The sequence below is a fragment of the Cebidichthys violaceus genome, unplaced genomic scaffold (genome assembly GCF_023349555.1).
Source record: "Cebidichthys violaceus isolate CVI_PGR_0920_01 unplaced genomic scaffold, fCebVio1.0.p SCAF_69, whole genome shotgun sequence".
Taxonomy (NCBI): Eukaryota; Metazoa; Chordata; class Actinopteri; order Perciformes; family Stichaeidae; genus Cebidichthys; species Cebidichthys violaceus.
Window position 1 is genome coordinate 1,072,250 of NW_027176916.1, and position 20,492 is coordinate 1,092,741.

The 20,492-nt window shown below is 41.4% G+C and overlaps 1 protein-coding gene across 1 annotated transcript; it reads right to left on the bottom strand.

Moving 5' to 3' along the window:
• Nucleotides 1–2,643: 2,643 nt before the first annotated feature.
• On the bottom strand, nucleotides 2,644–18,571 carry castor2 (cytosolic arginine sensor for mTORC1 subunit 2). Its single transcript, XM_068734958.1, has 9 exons — nucleotides 18,236–18,571; nucleotides 10,708–10,778; nucleotides 9,113–9,306; nucleotides 6,956–7,088; nucleotides 6,680–6,803; nucleotides 5,751–5,861; nucleotides 4,266–4,348; nucleotides 3,977–4,071; nucleotides 2,644–3,389 (listed from the first exon to the last, which is right to left on the bottom strand). The coding sequence occupies exons 1-9, from the start codon at nucleotides 18,346–18,348 to the stop codon at nucleotides 3,327–3,329; spliced, it is 987 nt and encodes a 328-aa protein (XP_068591059.1). The 5' UTR covers nucleotides 18,349–18,571; the 3' UTR covers nucleotides 2,644–3,326.
• Nucleotides 18,572–20,492: the final 1,921 nt, after the last annotated feature.

Genomic DNA, 20,492 nt, shown 5'->3' on the forward strand with positions numbered 1-20,492 from the left:
TGTGTGTGTGTGTGTGTGTGTGTGTGTGTGTGTGTGTGTGTGTGTGACCGTTAGAACTACAATTACGTCACAAGAAGGGTTGTGCACTGTCACCTCACAGTGAGATGGTCCCGGGTTCAACACTACCGCAGGTCTAAACCCACTAGCGCCCCCTAGAGCCTTCAGTCACGCCTCTCACACTATGGTCGGATTTGGTTTTCGCTCTAATGCGCATTACAGGAGACGACATGTATAATAACATGGTGGACGCGTTCCCTCGCTCAGTTCAGCACAGTCAGGCTGCAGACCTGGTCTGGTCTGACCCGTAGCTTTAAGCTAATGATAGCAAACGTCACGGAGATGAGACATCTTCTTATGTCCCGCCTCTGTGTCAAATGAGCTCCTAAGTCATCAGGATTCATCCTCAGGGGACCCTGCATTTTTTTAATTATTTTACATTTAAAGGATGATAATATTCTCTTTTTCCAGATGTCTTTATATTTTCAGCTAATATTACGTTATTATTAAAAGAGCAGCGCTATTTCGTAGCTGCTTATTGTCATGCCTGCAACACCTAGGTGTCCCTGATGAAGTTCTGAAGGAACAGAAATGTTGAGAATTGTGCTCGGCACGAGGTGACATCTTTTACTTCAAGTGTTGTTTTCCTTGTTTGTATCCCCGCTGCATGTGATATTATATTCCCTTAGCATGTATATAGTGCTCTTTATCAGCTGACGGTATTAATATCTTAATTAAAAGCACTTGTACGGTCATGTTTTTGCGTTCTGTTAACTCGAAGACGACCGTTCGTACATCAAAATACTCCCAAAATACTCTGATTTGCGGTAAATGTGGAGGCTCTGACGACCACGTCGGGCGGAGATGTCACCAGTTTATTGATTTTAAGAAGTACACATCGGGAGCATAAGACGGTGAGAGGACAATCCCCGTTCAGTAACCACGGTAAACATGACACAATGGTGAAAACTGAACAACAAAAGAAGAAGAAAAAATAACAACAACAAAAAAAAATCTTTATTTATTTTTTTTCCACACAAGCAGCTCTTCAACTTGTTTTTCTTTGAAATGGAATCAGAAGAATTGTCAACTCCCTCCTGTTGTAACACTGATAAACACAGAGTTGTTGTTGTTGTTGTTGTTGTTTTTAGGTTAAATAGAATAAAGAAAAAACAGTTTCACTAAATGCTTAAGACCAACAGAAATGTCCCCGTGTGGACAGATGGTTCTACAGTAAAAAGCCCTCTCCTGTCTTCACATCAGTACAGCAGACCTATGGGGAGGGGGGGGGGGGGGGCTGCTTTAAAGTGCAGACTGTGGGGGGGGGGGGGGGGGGGGGGGGGGCAGGAGAGGGGCAGCTTCAACACCAGGGCTCCTCCCTGTGTGAACCTTAGCTTATGCTTGTGTCGTTATTCTAGGAAACAAAGTGGCTCAGTAACTTGTTTACGACCGGAGACATTTCATTCATCATTGCACTTTATTATCGTCTTATTCACAATGTGAGCAACGCGATCCACGAAGTGACCCGAAAGCACAGGACGGCCTTCTATCGGAAACACAGTAACGAGCAGAACGACTCCATGTTGATTTGATTCTTCTGTTATTTCAAGATGAAGCAAACGTACGGAAGACTATTAGTGCCACGCAGAAAGGGAATCAAATGAGAGGAAGATTTATTTCTTTATTTATTATTATTTTTTGCCTTTTGAAAATGAAGTCGAAATGTTGAGAATAAAGTCGAAATGTCAGCATATGTGCAAACACCAGACGTTTAATTCATTCTCAATAGTTTATTAAAAAAATCTTGGAATGGTATTTTCAACTTTATTCTCAACGTTTTGACTTTATTCTCAAAATAAAATATATTTTTTTAAAGTTTCTCTTATGCCTGAAAGTTTAACCTCATTCTCAAAATTCATTTTTTTTATTTTTATATAGAATTAAACATCTTCCGCCTCTTCTTCTTCCCTTATGCAGAGTATTAATACTCTTCCGTACAAATGAGATACAATGTATTGATAAGTAAAGATTAGACGTTTTTATTTTTTACGTATGCAAGGCTAGCCGTTTCCCCCCCCCCCCCCCCCCCCCCCCCGTTTCCAGTTTTTACGCTAAGCTAAGCTAAGCTAATTGGATTTAGCGACGTGAACTATTGGATTTTCAAGCATGATGTCGACGTCTGAAGTAAGAAATAGATTATAGACCGTAGAATATTTTGTATCGTACATATTGGTGGGACTGCAGTATAATGATATGAATTGTCTGGTTAATATTTCACTTAATTTTGTTTTGAAGGTATTTGGTCAATAAACCACAGTAATTGACGACTCCTAATTTCGGTGGATGATAAGTAAATAAATTACATTTTTGGTCATTATAGAGTTTTTCTTCGTAATGTTGATATTCCCAACAGCCTCATCTTTTTATGAATTTATGAATAAACTTTCTCCAAATCAAATAGTGAATCCAACTTTTAAGTCTTTGATTAACGCCACATAAATATGAGCCGGCGAGCCAAATAATCGAAATCATTATTAGTTTAAAAACTGTCAAACGTAGATAAAAGAATCGTTTTTTGCAGTGACCCATGGACCGGGTTGCTCACAGCGTGAATGAATATTTCTAAACACTTAAACATGATAATGTCTTTGATTCGCTCCATGTGCATCTGAATTTAAACAATCAGGCCGTAGCTGTAAATATAAAGATGTTCAACTTCTAGCGACTAAAAGTTAAGAAAAAAAAAAAGAGAGAGATTATTTCTCAAGCAGGCGCCGTGTCTTTAAGAATTGTCTCCTACAATTGCACATGTACAGTATTTCGACAAAAGGCATCGTTTTTAGGCATTCAAACATCTTGGCACTGAGAAAGCGACCTGTGGAAAACAAACAAATATGGAGAGCTTGATAATATATATCTATCTTTTGTTTTTTTGAGAGTACATTCGTCATCCCTCCATGAGAGGAGTTATGTAACTAATACAGTATGGTGCTCATGGGGGGTTCAGGGAGTGGGAAGAAGCAGCTTCAGAGAGGAAAACAAATGCAGACTCAGTCTGGTGAACTAAAGAAAACAACTACCAGAGCAGACAGTGGAGGGGGAGGGAAGGAAACAAAATGGCCGAGCAACAAAGGCAGCCCTAACACTCCATCACCCCCCCCCCCCCCCCCCCCTCCCCCCCCCCCCCTCCTCCGATGCCGCCTCCCACGCCTCGTGGTTCGATCCCTTCCTTTCAGAGCCGATCCACAGAAGTCCGCTAATGAGCTCTTGGCACTTTTCGGACGCGACTACAGCGTTTCACGAGCGCTCAGCGTTCACTCCGCTTCCTCTCACTCCGCCGTGCTCTTGGTCCGCAGAGCTCCGATCACACTTTGGATGTTTTCTTCGGGAACCTGGAGAAGAAGAAGAAGAAGAAGAAGAAGAAGACGCGGCGCTTTATAATCCAACCTGACTGAAGCTGAAGCTGATCCATTCATCGTCAGTTTGCGCCGTTTAAAAGGTCTGGTGTGGTCCGACCAACAGTCCAAAATCCAAGTACATTAACTCAAGTACTGTACTTAAGTACACATTTGAGGTACTTGTACTTCACTTCAGTATTTCCACTTTATGCAACGCTATACTTCTACTCCACTACATTTCAATGGGAAACGCATTAATGCATCTCTAATTAGAATCCAGCGATGTAATATATTTGATTCTAAAAAGGGACAACCTGCATGATTAGTACTTTTACTTTGGGTACTTCAAGTATACGTTTTTTTTTTTACAGTGTAGTATTGCTACTTTTCTTCAAGTAGAATACCTGAACGCTTCTTCCACCACTGTCAAAATCCCTCAAAAATATGATATTCATTATAAAGTAAGTAATTCCCACATTGAACCATCAGGTGTTGAAACACAATGAATGTGTTCTCGATCACTGATCGTCTAGTCGTTGCAGCTCTACAGCAGGAACAGTAGCGGGGGGTTCCCGTCTTACCAGGGCGTGGTCGAACTTGAAGGTACTAATGTAGTAAGCTGGAATGTCAGCCGTTGCCAGAGGTTCTGCTATTTGAGCCACGATGCCGCACTCGTCTGCAAAGGAATAATGAGCAATATATATATGCATGTTCATCATTTATTTTGCATCGTTTTTATTTATAGATATTCTTCCCTGAGTTTTTCTAAGGCTGCGGTGGATTTCCACCTCACCTTGCACATGTATTCGACTCATTTTTTTAAACTTTTTCTTTTATAAAAATGTGCAAATAAAACATATAAAAACTCACCGAAGCCTAAAGGTTGTCCCCCGATCCGAACCATTTTCCAAAGCTCACCAGAAGCACTGGTGAAGAGGACGTTGTTGGGAAACCTTGAAGAGAAACAAAATGAAGAGATCAGAGGTCAACATATAGTTTTACTTTAAATATTTTAGTGTACAGAGTCAATACAATACAGCGGAAAGCCCCGATAGTGATCAAGGTTACTGGATCAAACGCTTCTATGGATCAAAAAAAGCAAAGCTGTGGACTGGAGTCACATGATTTGAGGACTTTAGATTCAACTTGATAACATAAACAAAGACTTGAATACCGATGACTCCTGACTTCACTTAGACTTTGTGCTTTTTGACTTGAATCTACTTGTTTCTTGAAAGATGTGAAATTAAAAGTGACGATCTGCCGGAGAAAAACCGTCTTTGTTTCTCTCTGGTGAACAAATGACACAGAACTACAGACACTGAGTGGAGCTGCGGCAGCAGAAGAAGCTAACTATTAACCATTCAGGTGAATTATGTTACTGCTGAACAACCCGCACTGAATAAGAGAGCCATTGTAAAGCCGAGTGAAATAGGTGACCTATTCCTTTAAGGCAACACATTAGGTCTTACATAAACGTGGGGACAAGGCTGACCTACATGCTGCAGTAGAACAATATGAACATGGTCATTTTCTGTCTTTTGTATCTCTTCGTGGCCATTTTGTGTGTCTTTGTAGTTGTTTTGTATCTCTTCGTGGCCATTTTGTGTCTCTTTGTAGTTGTTCTGTGTCTCTTTGTAGTTGTTTTTGTATCTCTTCGTGGTCATTTTGTGTCTCTCTGTAGTTGTTCTGTGTCTCTTTGTAATTGTTTTGTGTCTCTTTGTGGCCATTTTCAGTCTCTTTGTAATTGTTTTGTATCTTGTTGTAATTTTGTGTCTCTTTGTAGTTTTTTAGTTTCTCTTTGTAGTTGTTTTGTGTCTCTTCGTGGTCATGTCCAGCCTCGCCGTATTCGTTTTGTCTTTTTGTGGTCATTTCCAGTCTCTTTGTAGTATCAGCACCAGTATCTTTGTGGTCATTTTGAGTCTTCCTGGTTGACATGCGTCTCCTTGAGGGACATTTTGTAGGTGACGGTCATGGGGGCCCCTGGGCCTTTGCCCGGTTGACCCTATCGTTAATCAATCCGTAACCCCCCCCCCCTGGCTTTAAGACATCACTGACATAACAGGGAGACCTCTTCTTTGAAGAGACAATCAATGATTAGATGCTAATAGAGATCAGCAGGTTTCTTTATGTCCTCACTGCTTAATTAGACAGAATACTGTCAGAGAGACGATGGACCAGTGGGGGACAAATGAGTCAGACTGAACCCGCTGTGACTTAAGTACATCGTATATGCCCAACTGCACTGCTGTTGCTTAGCAACAAACTAACCCATCGAACAACAACAATCATAAACATAATGTCCCGGTCTTAAGTGACTAAAAGAAAAACAACATCTAGAAAGAACAAGTGAACCTTTGAGTCGTCTGTTCGTCCATGACCAGAGAGATGTAGCCCTCGATCAGGGAGAACGAGAAGAAGCGGATGTGGCTGGAGTCCTCGCTGGAGGCTCCGGCCTCCTTTGACCTTGGAGGGGGAGGGAAGAGAGAGAGAGAGAGAGAGGGGGAAGGAGAGAGGGAAAGAGGGAGGGAGAGAGAGACACAGACAGACAGACAGCGAGAAAGAGGGAAAGAGAGGTAGAGAGAGTGAGAGAGAGTAAGGGAAAGAGACAAAGAGAGAGAGGGAAAGAGTGGGAAAGGGAAAGTTAAAGGGAGAGATAGGGTGAGAGGGAGACAGAGGTAGAGAGAGTGAGAGAGAAAGGGAAAGAGGGAGACAGAGAGAGAGTGAGAGAGAAAGGGAGAGAGAGAAGGAGACAAAGAGGTAGAGAGAGGGAGAGAGAAAGAGAGAGAGAGGGAAAGGGAAAGATAGAGAGGGAGAGAGAGAGTGGGAAAGAGAGAGAGGGAGAGTGGGAAAGGGAAAGTTAAAGGGAGAGATAGGGTGAGAGGGAGACAGAGGTAGAGAGAGTGAGAGAGAAAGAGGGAGAGCAAGGGAAAGAGAGAGAGAAGGAGACAGAGAGAGAGTGAGAGAGACAAAGAGGTAGAGAGAGTGAGAGAGAGAGGGAAAGGGGGAGAGGGAGAGAGAGTTATAATTCAGTAACATAATGTACATTATTCTATTCTTTCTTTCTCTCTTCATACTTTAAGGGTATTTTCAATAGTTTTGTACTTGTACTCAAAAAGGCGACGGCGTGAACAATGGAACAGACTTGACTTCTGAAGCAGTGAAAAGATGAAACATCGTGGACCATGTATTTAATATGTTTATGTAGCATATATACATATATATATATATATATATATATATATATGTATATATATATAAAGTAAAGCGTTTCACTCTCTCACCCTCCGGAGTAGAACATGACGTCCATGAGCAGCGTGGCTACAGAGGGCAGCGTGTCCGGGTCCAGGCTGGTCACACAGAACATGTTGCTGGGACTAGATAAAGGGTGAATGATGGGTCGGGGCGCTGGGAAAACAAGGACTACAGTCCGTTATATCATACGAGAGTACTACTACTACTACTACTGCTACTACTACTACAGTAGAATTTAAAAGGTCTTTCTTCCTTCCATGCAATAGTTAAACGTATAAATGTCCGTCGTTCTCTTTCAGGCCTACCTAGTTTGGGCTTCACGAAGCCGTTGGTGACTCCGAGGTCGGGAGCAGCGACGGTCTCTCCGTTCACCACGCGAAGCAGAGTGAACTCCGACGACAGCGTGTGCATGACCATCGGCAGGTCTCGCTCTCGCACCTGAGGGCAAAACGGGAACGAGTTGAGGTCAGATGGAACGAGCGGAAGCCGTCGCGCCGGGTCTCCGTCCCGTTTTCCGTCTCGTTAGCTTGACACGGATCGGGTCGGCAGATGAAAAATGGGAGCAAATATAACTTTAAGAGGATATGTCAGCATATGTGGTTGTTGTATAATTAAGCTGTTTGGAGCTTGTGTTAGGACGTTAAACAGCTCATAATTCATCTCTAGTATATCATGTGTATTGCTGTGAAAACATCTCCTTCAAAACAACTTTATTTATTCAAGTTTCTCACCAAAAACGACATTTTTTTTTCTTCATAATTTACCAGATTTCTTTCCTTGAAGGTTGAACCAACATGATATCTGACTGGTTATCTACTGAACATGTTGCCATCAAGTGGACTGAATTAAATACAAACCTATGAAGATTTATAATTATGTGTCTTTTTTTTTTTTTTTTTTTGGTCTCTGATACAAATGTGAACTCTGGAGCTGGTAAAAAAAAAAAATAAATACAAAGAGCAACGGAGTGTTTCCTTACCGAGGGTGACAGCTATTACGTCAATTGAATTTGTGTGTGTGTGTGTGTGTGTGTGTGTGTGTGTGTGTGTGTGTGTGTGTGTGTGTGTGTGTGTGTGAGGTGACGTTTGTGTGTATCTGCTGTGAGCAGCTTGACTCAGTCAGGATCCTCATGGCTCCATCTACATGAGTGTCAGATGGGTTTTTACAGCTTTATGTAACACAAAAGATCCAAACAGTGAATAACACACGCACGCACACACACACACACACACACACACATCTTAAGCTGGTGGGTCTTTTGGTCTGCTCAGAGATCCGGTAATGAAATCCGACACAGCGTGAGACGAGGACAGAGGGAGAAGATGGGTGGTGGGCGACAGGGTGAGCGCAGCAGGCTTTTGTTTTTTAAAATCTGAAATACCAATAATTAGGATCGTGGGTAGACAGGAAACGGGTCCCGAGTATGATACCTGGAATTCCAGCTCAAGAGCTGAGCCGCTGATCCTCTTTACGTAACGGATTATCAACATGAACACAGGTTTTCTTTCATTTTCATAAACATGCCAGAGCCGCTCAGCAGACCTTGTTTTTCCACAAAAGCAAGGCAATAAAGAAAACACTCCCTGTGGCCAGAAGGGCCTCGGTATGAGAGAGAGGAGTTCTCCCTAAATCAAAAGGAAGTGGCGCTGTGAGACGTACACGCCATCCAAGGTTATTGCTTTTTTCATGTCGGGCACTGTGGACGTGTCGACAGTTTGTCTGTTTCTTCATTTCGTTACATTCTGTGGTTGCCTCTCTCTATAATAGTTATGTTACAATTCATTAATGAACACTGTGAAAGGGTTAAAGTTGTAAGACGGACAACTCCCAGACCAGACAACGCCGTGGTAGCGACCTGTCAATCACTGTGTAGCCCCGCCCCCTAAAGCATCCCCTGCTTTATGGTCTGTTTGACTCTAAATGGAGCATAATGTACTAAATGAACATCATGCTGTATTGAAGAAGACTGTAAACTAGAGATTGAGACCATAAACTCATGTTTACAATGTTTACTGAGGGAATAAATCAAGAGAGAAGTAGAGTCATTTTAGACTAGACTTCTATACGACCAGAGGAGTCGCCCCCTGATGGACACTAGAGAGAATGCAGCTTTAGGACACTTCAGCATTGGCTTCACTTTTCAGGTCCAGAGGTTGGCACCTGGGTCAAAAACACACACAGGACTTTCACCTGTAACTGTTTTTGTCACGCGATACGTTCGTCAGTCCAGCGAACCACAATCATTCCATAAACCCTTTTGTTGCATAAACCTGACTTCCTGTGAAGACAGAAGTTTATTTTGAAAAGTCACCATGCATGCAACAAAGCGTATATTGAAACGCCGTCACTCTCACGTCCAAAACTAGGGTAGAGAGGAACCTCGAGTTTCATATCAGGCCCACCGACCAACCAAGTGGCGGGGTCTGCCATTCCCGTTGAAGCGGTCTCTTGTCCACACTCACCAGGATGAAGTCGGTCTGATACGTCGACAGCATGAAAACGGAGATGTTGTGGTCGGCCAGCGGCGCGATGACCGATTTAGCGATTTTGGTGACCCCGATGGGCTGCGAGTTGGAGGCGTTGCCACCGCCCGACACCACGTTGAGGGCCAACCACGTGGCGTCGGCGACGCTGATGTGCTCCGACTGGGGCAGCTCTGGGGACGGAGAGACACAGTCACGTCAAAAAGACACTAAATGAACCAGTGAAACCTGAGGAGACGCCGACATATAGGACGAACTAAAAGAGGCTCATTTGTTGTATAGTATAATGTACAAGAGGCTTAAACATGCAACGTTTTATATGCTCAAATAATGATACATTCGTTCAACAGCAGTTTGGAATAAATAGAAAAGAAACTGGGAAGTAAAAATGAGCATGGCTGTTTTTTAGTTCCTGTTTTCCTTCTTTAAATCATTCATGGCCTTTGTCTCTGTTTGTAATTTTGCCTGTTATTGTTTTTTTCCCCTTTTAACTGTTTTTATGGTTTGTGATGTCGTTCCATGAAAGGTGCTTTTAATATTTTTTATTTTTTAATATTGACTGCTATTACCAATGCATCTTTATTATCTGGACTCATAGAATATTATTGTTATATTATTCTATTGGTTGTGTGTTAAACCTTCTCTCCATTAGCTTCTGGTGGCTAATGTTAGCTAATCGTAGACGCGCTGAAACTGTCCGCTGACTTCATGACTCTTCTCTTCTTGAGCTACTGTTCTCACAGGATACGCTTTGAAACTATCATTTATGATTGTGAATCAAATATTTATTTTGTTTTGGACTTTTTGGTTGAATAGAACCAGCTAATTTCAGGGCGTATTTTCAATAAGCAGATAATCACTTGTGAAAATAATCATTAATCGCAGCCCTGATATTTAATTTAAAAGCTTATGAAAAATGTTAATATCTAATTGCATTGCGGTGAGTGTAACAATAATATAATATTATCTGAATTATTAGCCAAACTCAACGTCAATCGGTTATTCAACAGCCTCTAACATGCGGTAGATTAATGTGACCCCGAGACTAACATTTACTGCATGATCGCCTTAATAAGTTACTGCATTGTGTAATAATCCTCAGACATTATGAAGATCACTTCAGCGCTCAGGCCTAATCATCCCTTGGACATAATTCTGTGCACATAAAAAAGGTCAGAAAAATATCTTTTGGAGGTTTTTAAAAAAAGAAAAGAAAAATGTATCTTGCATTGCTTGCTTTTAGTGTCTTAGTTTGATTCAACAGGAAACAACACAGTCAGAGCCGGTAGAAAATACCTGCGCCGGTTATGCAACAAATAGCCTGAAGTCTCCGGAGAAACCGAGGAGGCTCGCCCCGGAGAAGGGTGTGTAATGACATGAATTCACTCAAATCAGCCAACCACGAGAAACCCGGCGACCGGCAGCTCGGCCTCACGTCCGTAGTGACAAAGTGTGCTCAAACATTGGCAGCATGAGGCTCCGCGGTGCCGGAGCGAATCACAAGAGTGCACACCGTGATCTTTTTCCTGGCCGATCTACGGTTGCCACAGCGACTTTAAAGAGGGGGGCCCCACCTTTAAAGCCTTCCTCGTCCACGATGATGGTGTAGTCCTCCGGAGTCTCTGTCAAGCTGAAGAACTTGCATCTAGTGGGGGGGGGGGGGGGGGGGGGAGGGGGGAGAGAGAGAGAGAGAGAGAGAGAGAGAGAGAGAGAGAGAGAGAGAGACACAAAGAGAGAGAGGGAAAGAGGCAAGGAGAAAGAGAGACAGACAGACAGACAGACAGACAGACAGACAGACAGACAGAGAGGGAAAGAGAGGTAGAGAGAGCGAGAGAGAGAGGGAAAGAGGGGGGAAGGAGAGAGGGAAAGAGGGAGGGAGAGAGGGAAAGAGGGAGGGAGAGAGAGACACAGACAGACAGAGGGAGAGAAAGGGAAAGAGACAAAGAGAGAGAGAGAGAGAGAGAGAGAGAGAGAGAGAAGGAGAGAGTGGGAAAGTTAAAGGGAGAAATAGGGTGAGAGGGAGACAGAGAGGTAGAGAGAGTGAGAGAGAAAGAGAGAGAGAAAGGGAAAGAGACAAAGAGAGAGAGCAAGGGAAAGGGAAAGAGGGAGACAGAGAGAGAGTGAGAGAGAAAGAGAGAGAGGGAGACAGAGAGAGAGTGAGAGAGAAAGGGAGAGAGGGAAAGGGAAAGAGAGAGAGGGAGAGAGAGACAGACAGACAGACAGGGAAAGAGAGGTAGAGAGAAAGGGAACGAGACAAAGAGAGAGAGGGAAAGAGGCAAGGAGAAAGAGAGACAGAGAGAGACAGAGAGAGACACAGACAGAGGGAGAGAAAGGGAAAGAGACAAAGAGAGAGAGAGAGAAGGAGAGAGTGGGAAAGTTAAAGGAAGAAATAGGGTGAGAGGGAGACAGAGAGGTAGAGAGAGTGAGAGAGAAAGAGAGAGAGAGAGAGAGAGAAAAGGAAATAGACAAAGAGAGAGAGCAAGGGAAAGGGAAAGAGAGAAAGGGAGACAGAGAGAGTGAGAGAGAGAGAGAGAGAGAGAGAGAGAGAAAAGGAAATAGACAAAGAGAGAGAGGGAGACAGAAAGGGAGGGAGAGAGAAAGGAAAAGGGAGACAGAGAGGGAGAGAGTCTGTCAAAACTACCAGCGCATCGATGAGATGTGACTTCCACCGTTACTGAGTAACGGAGCTGTCGTTGAAAGCCTGTCGGAGGAATCACACTGATCGAGAGTTTTTAAAAATGCAAACATAGAGCTAAAAATCTTACCTAAACATCGATATAATAATGTTTGTATGTTTTACTACCTTGTCATTGTCACAAATGTAAGAAATGCGCTGACTGAACTTGACCTGACGGAGAATTCGCATATTGAAATGCAAAGTCACTGGTTGAAAAAAACAGCGGTCCGCCCATCCATTACAACAATAGGTTAACTCACTAATATGCAACAATTCAGCACAATTCAAAATGCTTTCATGATGATGATGTGTCTCAAACATCGTGAACAGGATTGGGTGTTTGGGTGTTTTTTTGGTACGAAACGTGTCGCATCTAAAGTCTGGTCAGATTCATAGTGTTGGACTATTTGTTGGCCAACACTCCTGCGCTCCCTTTTGTGTCGAAACCACCATTTTACTGAAATACGTCACGTTTCTGTCTGAAATCCAACTGTCAAGGTTCAATGCACCAAGCCAAAACTGCTGCGAGATAAAGAGGGATATTGTTTTGTAAAAAAAAAAAAAAAAAAAGAAATCAGCTCGCTTTCTCCAAACGAAAGCAGTGCGGTGGAAAAACAACCACGCAGCATTAACACGACTGTGATAATAGACGTCCAGCTACTGGATGCTCACGCGTCACATTCGTCTGAAAGGTGTGAAAAACAACAGAAGAGACTCAACAAAGCTCTCTGTGGGAACGGCAGCGTTTCCTCTTGGAGTTAAATCAAGTGTCACTTTGACTTGCAAAATCGGGACATTAGGAAGATGAGAACTGGAGTGTTTGTCTTGCGCCCGGCGTTGATAATAAGACTACTTTAAATGTCACTATGAGCATTACTTAATGACTCGCTCTATTCTATGAAAATCGCTGCAGACATTGTCGGATTATGAGCCGATGGGCCCCTAAACACAGACAGGGAGAAGGCCCCACCACCTCTTCCACAGAGCAGCAAGACTCACAGACTTTATAGTCGTTTAGCCTCTTCTTTATTGTTGTTTTGTGTCTCTGTGTTGTTGCTTTGAGTCTTGTTGAAGTCATTGTCTTGTTGAAGACATTCATTTGTCGTTGTGTTGTGTCTCTTTGCAGCTGTTTTGCATGTCTTTGTAGTTGCTTTGTGTCTTTGTATTTGCTTAGTGTCTCTTTGTCGTTGCTGTCTGTTTGTAGTTCCTTTGAGTATCTTTGTAGTTGCTTTATGTCTCTCTGTAGTTGCTTTGTGTGTTTGTAGTTCCTTTGAGTCTCTTTGTCGCTGCTTTGTGTCTCTTTGTAGTTGCTTTGTGGCTGCTTTGTGTCTCTTTGTAGCTGCTTAGTGTCTCTTTGTCGTTGCTGTCTGTTTGTAGTTCCTTTGAGTATCTTTGTAGTTGCTTTGTGTCTCTTTGTAGTTGCTTTGTGGCTGCTTTGTGTCTCTTTGTAGCTGCTTAGTGTCTCTTTGTCGTTGCTGTCTGTTTGTAGTTCCTTTGAGTATCTTTGTAGTTGCTTTATGTCTCTCTGTAGTTGCTTTGTGTTTGTAGTTCCTTTGAGTCTCTTTGTAGTTGCTTTGTGTCTCTTTGTAGCTGCTTTGTGTCTCTTTGTAGTTGCTTTGTGGCTGCTTTGTGTCTCTTTGTAGCTGCTTAGCGTCTCTTTGTCGTTGCTGTCTGTTTGTAGTTCCTTTGAGTATCTTTGTAGTTGCTTTATGTCTCTCTGTAGTTGCTTTGTGTGTTTGTAGTTCCTTTGAGTCTCTTTGTCGCTGCTTTGTGTCTCTTTGTAGTTGCTTTGTGGCTGCTTTGTGTCTCTTTGTAGCTGCTTAGTGTCTCTTTGTCGTTGCTGTCTGTTTGTAGTTCCTTTGAGTATCTTTGTAGTTGCTTTGTGTCTCTTTGTAGTTGCTTTGTGGCTGCTTTGTGTCTCTTTGTAGCTGCTTAGTGTCTCTTTGTCGTTGCTGTCTGTTTGTAGTTCCTTTGAGTATCTTTGTAGTTGCTTTATGTCTCTCTGTAGTTGCTTTGTGTTTGTAGTTCCTTTGAGTCTCTTTGTAGTTGCTTTGTGTCTCTTTGTAGCTGCTTTGTGTCTCTTTGTAGTTGCTTTGTGGCTGCTTTGTGTCTCTTTGTAGCTGCTTAGCGTCTCTTTGTCGTTGCTGTCTGTTTGTAGTTCCTTTGAGTCTCTTTGTAGTTGCTTTGTGTGTTTGTAGTTCCTTTGAGTCTCTTTGTAGTTGCTTTGTGTCTCTTTGTAGCTACTTTGTGTCTCTTTGTAGCTGCTTTGTGTCTCTCTGTGGCTGCTTTGTGTCTCTTTGTAGTTGCTTTGTGTCTCTTTGTAGTTACTTTGTGTCTCTTTGTAGTTGCTTTGTGTGTTTGTAGTTCCTTTGTGTCTCTTTGTAGTTACTTTGTGTCTCTCTGTAGCTGCTTTGTGTCTGTTCGTAGCTCCCTTGTGTCTATTTCAGCTGTTTTGCATCTCTTTGCAGTTGTGTTTGTCTCTGTTTGTTTTTTTGTGGTCATTTTGAGTCTCTTCCTGGTTGGCAGTGTCTCTTTGAGTGACATCTGTTTGGTTGAGGGGCCCCTGACACGTTTGGCCCCTGGGCCTGTGCCCATTGCTCACATTCTATGCGTATGCAAGGAACTTCACAGGGAGTCTTTAAATTAATTTATACTGCGAAGCAGTGCCAAACCCCAACAACACAGAGAAATCACAACACACATGTTTGTAAAAACTACAGATTAATTTATTTTGATGCAAGTTAATGGGTTGAATCTATCATTTATAACGGAGGATATCTCAATCTCTCCATTGCTCATATTCAGGCCTTGGTATCGAACCTTTACTGGTTGCGACCCAACTGTGACATTGAGGATCAAAGTCAAATATATCTCCTTCTTCATGTAAAGCTGCTTTAATAGATTTGTTTAGCCAAAACATTGACCGTCTAAAGTTGACGTGGTTGTTGTGTTTCTCCACTGTGTTCGCCAGCTAGTCGCTAACTGGACAGGTTGTGTCTGTGTGTAACTGGAGTATATAAAGCTGATTTGATTCAGCAAATCAACACCTAAGCATACATATAAATATAAACACACGATGAAGACAAAGGAGCTAATCGACCGTCAACAACATCAGGCAGGAGGACGGGAGTTCAGAGAGACGACTCGGCTAAAATAAACTAGTTAGTCATCCAAGAGACGCTCAGTGAAATGATAGAAACGTATTTAAAAACTTGTATATTTGTTGTATTATCTACCCACAGGTGAATATGGTAAATAGGCTTTATGTAATGGTAACTTTTGGTGAACTTAGGACAAATTCCTAGCCCAAGATCTCATAGTTGATCAGTGCATGAAAACCGATGCTTTTGCTTGTAGTGTCTCCTCTTAATTAATCACTGGTTTAAACTGCACCACCCCGCGCGCACGCTTAAGTGACCCAAATCGAACGCACCCCACGTTGTTTGCTGGCTAACAGGCTGAAATGGCGAAACGCTCACGCGGTGCATCGACGTGGTGACTTCTACATTTACTCGGGACATTTTTTTTTGTTTTGTTTTGTTTTACAGTCATTGAGAATTTTTTTGCGCAACATGATTGAAAACTTTGCGCAGCGCAGCGGAACCAGAGCGAGAGAGAGAGAGACCGGGACTGGTTCAAAAGGAGCAGATGGCGGAGAGGAACCTCGCGGTGCTCGAGACACACGAGAGCCGTTCAGACAGGTGAGTACAGCTACAACACGCGCGGAGCGATGTGCGCGTGATTACACGTGCAACACTTTTGTCTTCGTGTTTGTGTTTTCTGCTTTGGGCGTGTTTTGTTGCACCCGCCGCGGTGTCCAGTTGTTAGTTGTTGTTTAATTGAGTTTCCGGTTGTATAATTGTACATCCGGGTGATGTGTGAACGTTGGTATGTTTGGTGGACTAAATGTCTTGTTTAAAGTCACTGTGAGGAACTTTTATCTGGTTCTGAACCTGTATCAGTGTAGTCCTGGTCCTCTATCAGACCTCCATCAGTACAGAGACCATCAGAGAGAAGATGGTCTGTTTCTATAGAGTTGTTCTTAATGATGTCATCGGAGCCACCGGGTCGGATTCTGGTGAAACCGGATGAACTCATGCAGGTTCACCAGAAACTCCTTCAGCTGAGACTCCAGTAGAGACCGGTCCACCGTGGACAGACCCGGATCCTCCAGCAGAGACCGGTCCACCGTGGACAGACCCGGATCCTCCAGCAGAGACCGGTCCACCGTGGACAGACCCGGATCCTCCAGCAGAGACCGGTCCACTGTGGACAGACCCGGATCCTCCAGCAGAGACCGGTCCACCGTGGACAGACCCGGATTCCTCCATCAGAGACCGGTCCACCGTGGACAGACCCAGATCCTCCAGCAGAGACTGGTCCACCGTGGACAGACCTAGATCCGGCTTCACCTGCAGCCTTGGACCTGCAGTCGGAGCTCCGGTGGAAGGAGAGCTCAGCTCCTGGCAGCAGCGTCTCCTCCTCCTCCTCCAGGAGCAGAGCTTCTCCTCTCTGGGGGTCAACACCGACACCTCTCTGCTGGAGACCCAGGACGTATTGCTGGATCCGCTGGAGGGAAGGGAGGCAACGGGAGAACCAGAACCAGGACTGGCTCCCTGGTGACGGTGCTGCTGCTGCCGGGAGCTGAGCTCTCCTCCTCCCCGCTGGAGCTCCGACTGCAGGTCCAAGGCTGCAGCGAAGCCGGATCTGGGTCCGTCCACAAGTGGACCGGTTTCTGCCGGTGGATCTGGGTCTGTCCACGGTGGACCGGTCTCTGAAGGAGCTTCTGGTGAACCTTTCGTGCCGTAAATCCTCTGATGTCACAGCGACTCGGACACGATGGCGGTCAATAAGAATACAAAACAATTGTCACTATTAAAAAATGCTCCATCTTCTCTCTGATGGTGTCTTTACTGATGGAGGTCTAATAGAGGATCAGGACTACACTGCTGATTTCCATACACAGTCATTATTGAGAGTGGTATGTTGTTAAGGCATCTGCTAAAGTAATTGAGTTTGGGAGGCGAGACTCGTCAGGATGTTGTTTCCCTCAGCGTGAGAATAAAGCACTTTATTCATTACGTTTGGGTTTAATTACATCGAATGATGGATGAACTCTGGCTGACTTGAGACGCTCATGTTGGGTTTTTCGGGCATTTCCGTATTATTTAGTGCCAAGTAGAAAATATCCGAACGAACTCTATTCAGAAGCCCTGAAACTGGTATTTACAGCGTCTCAGATGTCACCTGAATGCAGCATTACCGCCGGCGATGAACCGTGTTCTCTGGAGGAGAACCAGCAACTATGAGCGGAACGCGTTTTAATAATAAAATGAATAAATCAAATTTAAATAAATAAAATAAATAATCAGCGACGATTTTGATTGTATATTTTCTAGCAAAAATGCAGAAATAAAATCTCGAATATGAAGATTTGCTGCTTTTCTCAGTTTAATATCTTTATAACATGAATATATTATTTTTTTTTTTTTTACTTTTGGTGACGAGACATTTTTAAAGATGTCACCTCGAGACTAAGGAAGCTGTACACTATTATTATTATTATTATTATTATTATTATTAGTTACATTGATCCCTAAAAGATGGAGAACACACGATGTTTAATAACTGAAGCGTGTTAAATGAAACACTAAATGATGATTAATGTATCCAGAATGCTGCTCTCTGTCTCTTTAACTCACTCAGTTGTTTTCAATACCGTATCCATGAAAAACTAAATAATGTAAAATATGTTAATACTGCTGTAATGTGCATTTTTCATTGTTTTCTGACATGTTCTGGAACAGTAACACATGAAGAGTGACTTCCAGTCAGTGACTCGTGTTATCAGTAACTTCTCAGCACAGACAGTTTGGGCTGTTTCAGTGGAGTGAACACATTTGCTTACACAAATATGAATACACTTATAGAGGTAATAACATTTAAAGTAAAATACATATTTAATGAAAGGCTGGAAAAAAACACTTTCTTCATTCTTATGCTGCTTGTTCAAGTCATAATGTCCATGAAAAACAACCCCCACACACACACACACACACACACACACACACACACACACACACACACACACACACACACACACACACACAGAGACAGTCCACCCCCCCCCCCCCCCCCCTCTGGCGTCCACCCAGCTACAGATGGCACAAAGCTACAACATGACACTCCAGAACCAGGACAGGCCTTGGAAACTGTCTGCAGGGACTCTGAGAATAAAGAGTTTCTCTTAAAAGCGTTAAACACTGAAACTACAGCATGCGGGAATCAAACCCGCGACCATTTGCGTGTGCACGCAGCCTGCCTCGGCTTTAGTTGTGCCCCGGTGTGCGCGGACTGCAGCGTCCTGACGGTGAAAAACGCAACACGACAAACGACACAAACTGCGTCCGCGAACTTTACGTTACCTTGTTTTGGAGGCCAAGAAAGCGAGTTTAATTAATCCGTGCGTGCAGATCTGGATGCCCTCTTTCTCTATACTCGCCACTTTCAAGCTGTGCTCTAAAATGTGAAGCTCCATCTTTTACGTCTTCTCATTTGAAGGAACGGCGTACAATGTTTTTGAGGGGAACACAAATTAAATATATAATGATGATAACTAAATACTTTCAGATAAGATGCATGAATAAATAAATAAATACATAGGCGCCCGGCAGGTGAAAGGCGTTTTAAATAGAGAAAGAAAGAGAGCGAGGCAGGGTGGAATAAAGAAAGCTAAGAGGTAAAAAAAAAAAAAAAAAAAAAAAAAACGGACCTGCTGTCAAAACCTGCGACGGAACCCTGCGCACTTCCGGTTGAAGGATTTCAAAGTAAAAGTTCCAGGACAGAAAAAAACAAGTACCCAGATTACTTTAGAAATATGTAGTTAGATAATAACTACATTGTTAAGGATTATTTCATTACTGTTTTTGGTAACTTCTTTAAAATAATTAATATATATATATATATATATATATATATATATATATATATAACCAATGTTTTTTTTAACTCAATATATACCGAAAATATATTATATTAAATTAATTCAATATTTTGTTTATTATTGTTAATATTATTAGTAGTATTATTTATATATATATATATATATATATATATATATATATATATATATATATTATTAATTGTATTTATTATTTTCTGAAATATACCTAAAATATATTGTATTAAATTAATTTTCTTTGTTATTGTTAATATGAATAATAATATTATTAGTATTATATATTATTAATTTTCTTTGTTGTTTTCTAAAATATACCTAAAATATATGATATTAATTTATTTTATTATTGTTAATATTAATAATAATATTACTAGTATTATATATATATATTATTAATTTTTATGTATTTATTTCTAAAATGTACCTACTATATATTCTATTAAATATATATATTAATATTTTGGATTAATCCAAAAGTATTCAGATTAGATCATTTCTTTTTGTGATCCATGGATTATGTTAGTTATTACAAAATGGTCTAACTCAACCTTGTAGATGTCATTGCAATTTCTGTATTTTAATAATTATTATAATTATTGTTATTTAATGAGTTCAACAAGAGCTAGCAGGTGGATTTTATTATCAGACAGAGCCAGGCTAACTGATGCTAAGCTAACTATAGCCTAATTTTTAAGTAAAGTCTCCAGGCTTGTTTTGTTACGACACAAGAAACTTATTTTTGAATATAAATATAAATTAATAGAAATTACATGAATAAAGACGCACATTGAAATCTTTTTATATTGGGAAATCAAATGGTAATATTATTCTTTTAATACAAAAAAAAAAAAAAAAAAAAAAAAAAAATAAAAAAAAAAAAATATATATATATATATATATATATATATATATATATATATATATATATATATATATATATATATATAAATATATATATATATATAAATATATATATATATATATATATATATATATTATTTTTTTAATATTAAATACAATAATGTTACCCATATTATTTTATGGGTAATTTTCCTAATTTTTTCATAGGAAGTTTATCATCTGGTACTGGAATTTTAGTCATGATTTAAAAAAAAAAAAAATTAAAATAATTGGGTACAGGCATTCATTATTTCTAATGTTGAGACAGACACTGACTGAAAAAAACACACCACGCTCATACATTCAAAATGTTTTATTTTGTTTCAATTCCGGTGCTTTTATTTTATATAAAAAACGTGAGAGCGGAAGTGACCGCCTCGGCAGCTTCCGGCAGCTTGTCGGAGCTCAGGACCGCTGCTCCCCATGTTTGCTCTCCGACTGGAATAGTTAGCAGCTGGTCGGACTGAAACAAACAACTTGCCATTCAAACGAAGGGGGGGCGGGTCTGCAATGGAGCGGGGCATTATGGGAAATGCTGTTCTCTTTGCTGACAGGTAGATTAGAAGGAAGATTAGCAATATATTTATATTGTCTTTACATTCACACGGTTGAGTTAAATCAAATAAAAGATAACAGTAAAAGACAAATCAAAGAAATTATGTTGCATACAAAATGATATTTCCTTAAACTATATTCTATAAATGTATTGTCCCGTGCAATTTCATTCCTTATGAAAGGTAGTACAGTCACGTAGTACTAAGTACTACACATAGTATACATGTTGGTAAGGATAATAAATGCAATATACATACAAATATATG

Coding starts and splice junctions, on each gene's coding strand:
- castor2 (XM_068734958.1), bottom strand. CDS start 18,348: ATGGAGCTTCACATTTTAGAGCACAGCTTGAAAGTGGCGAGTATAGAG. Junction 9,307..10,707: donor GGACGAGGAAGGCTTTAAAG/GTGGGGCCCCCC, acceptor CTCCGTCCCCAG/AGCTGCCCCAGTCGGAGCAC. Junction 6,804..6,955: donor CTTCGTGAAGCCCAAACTAG/GTAGGCCTGAAA, acceptor TTGTTTTCCCAG/CGCCCCGACCCATCATTCAC.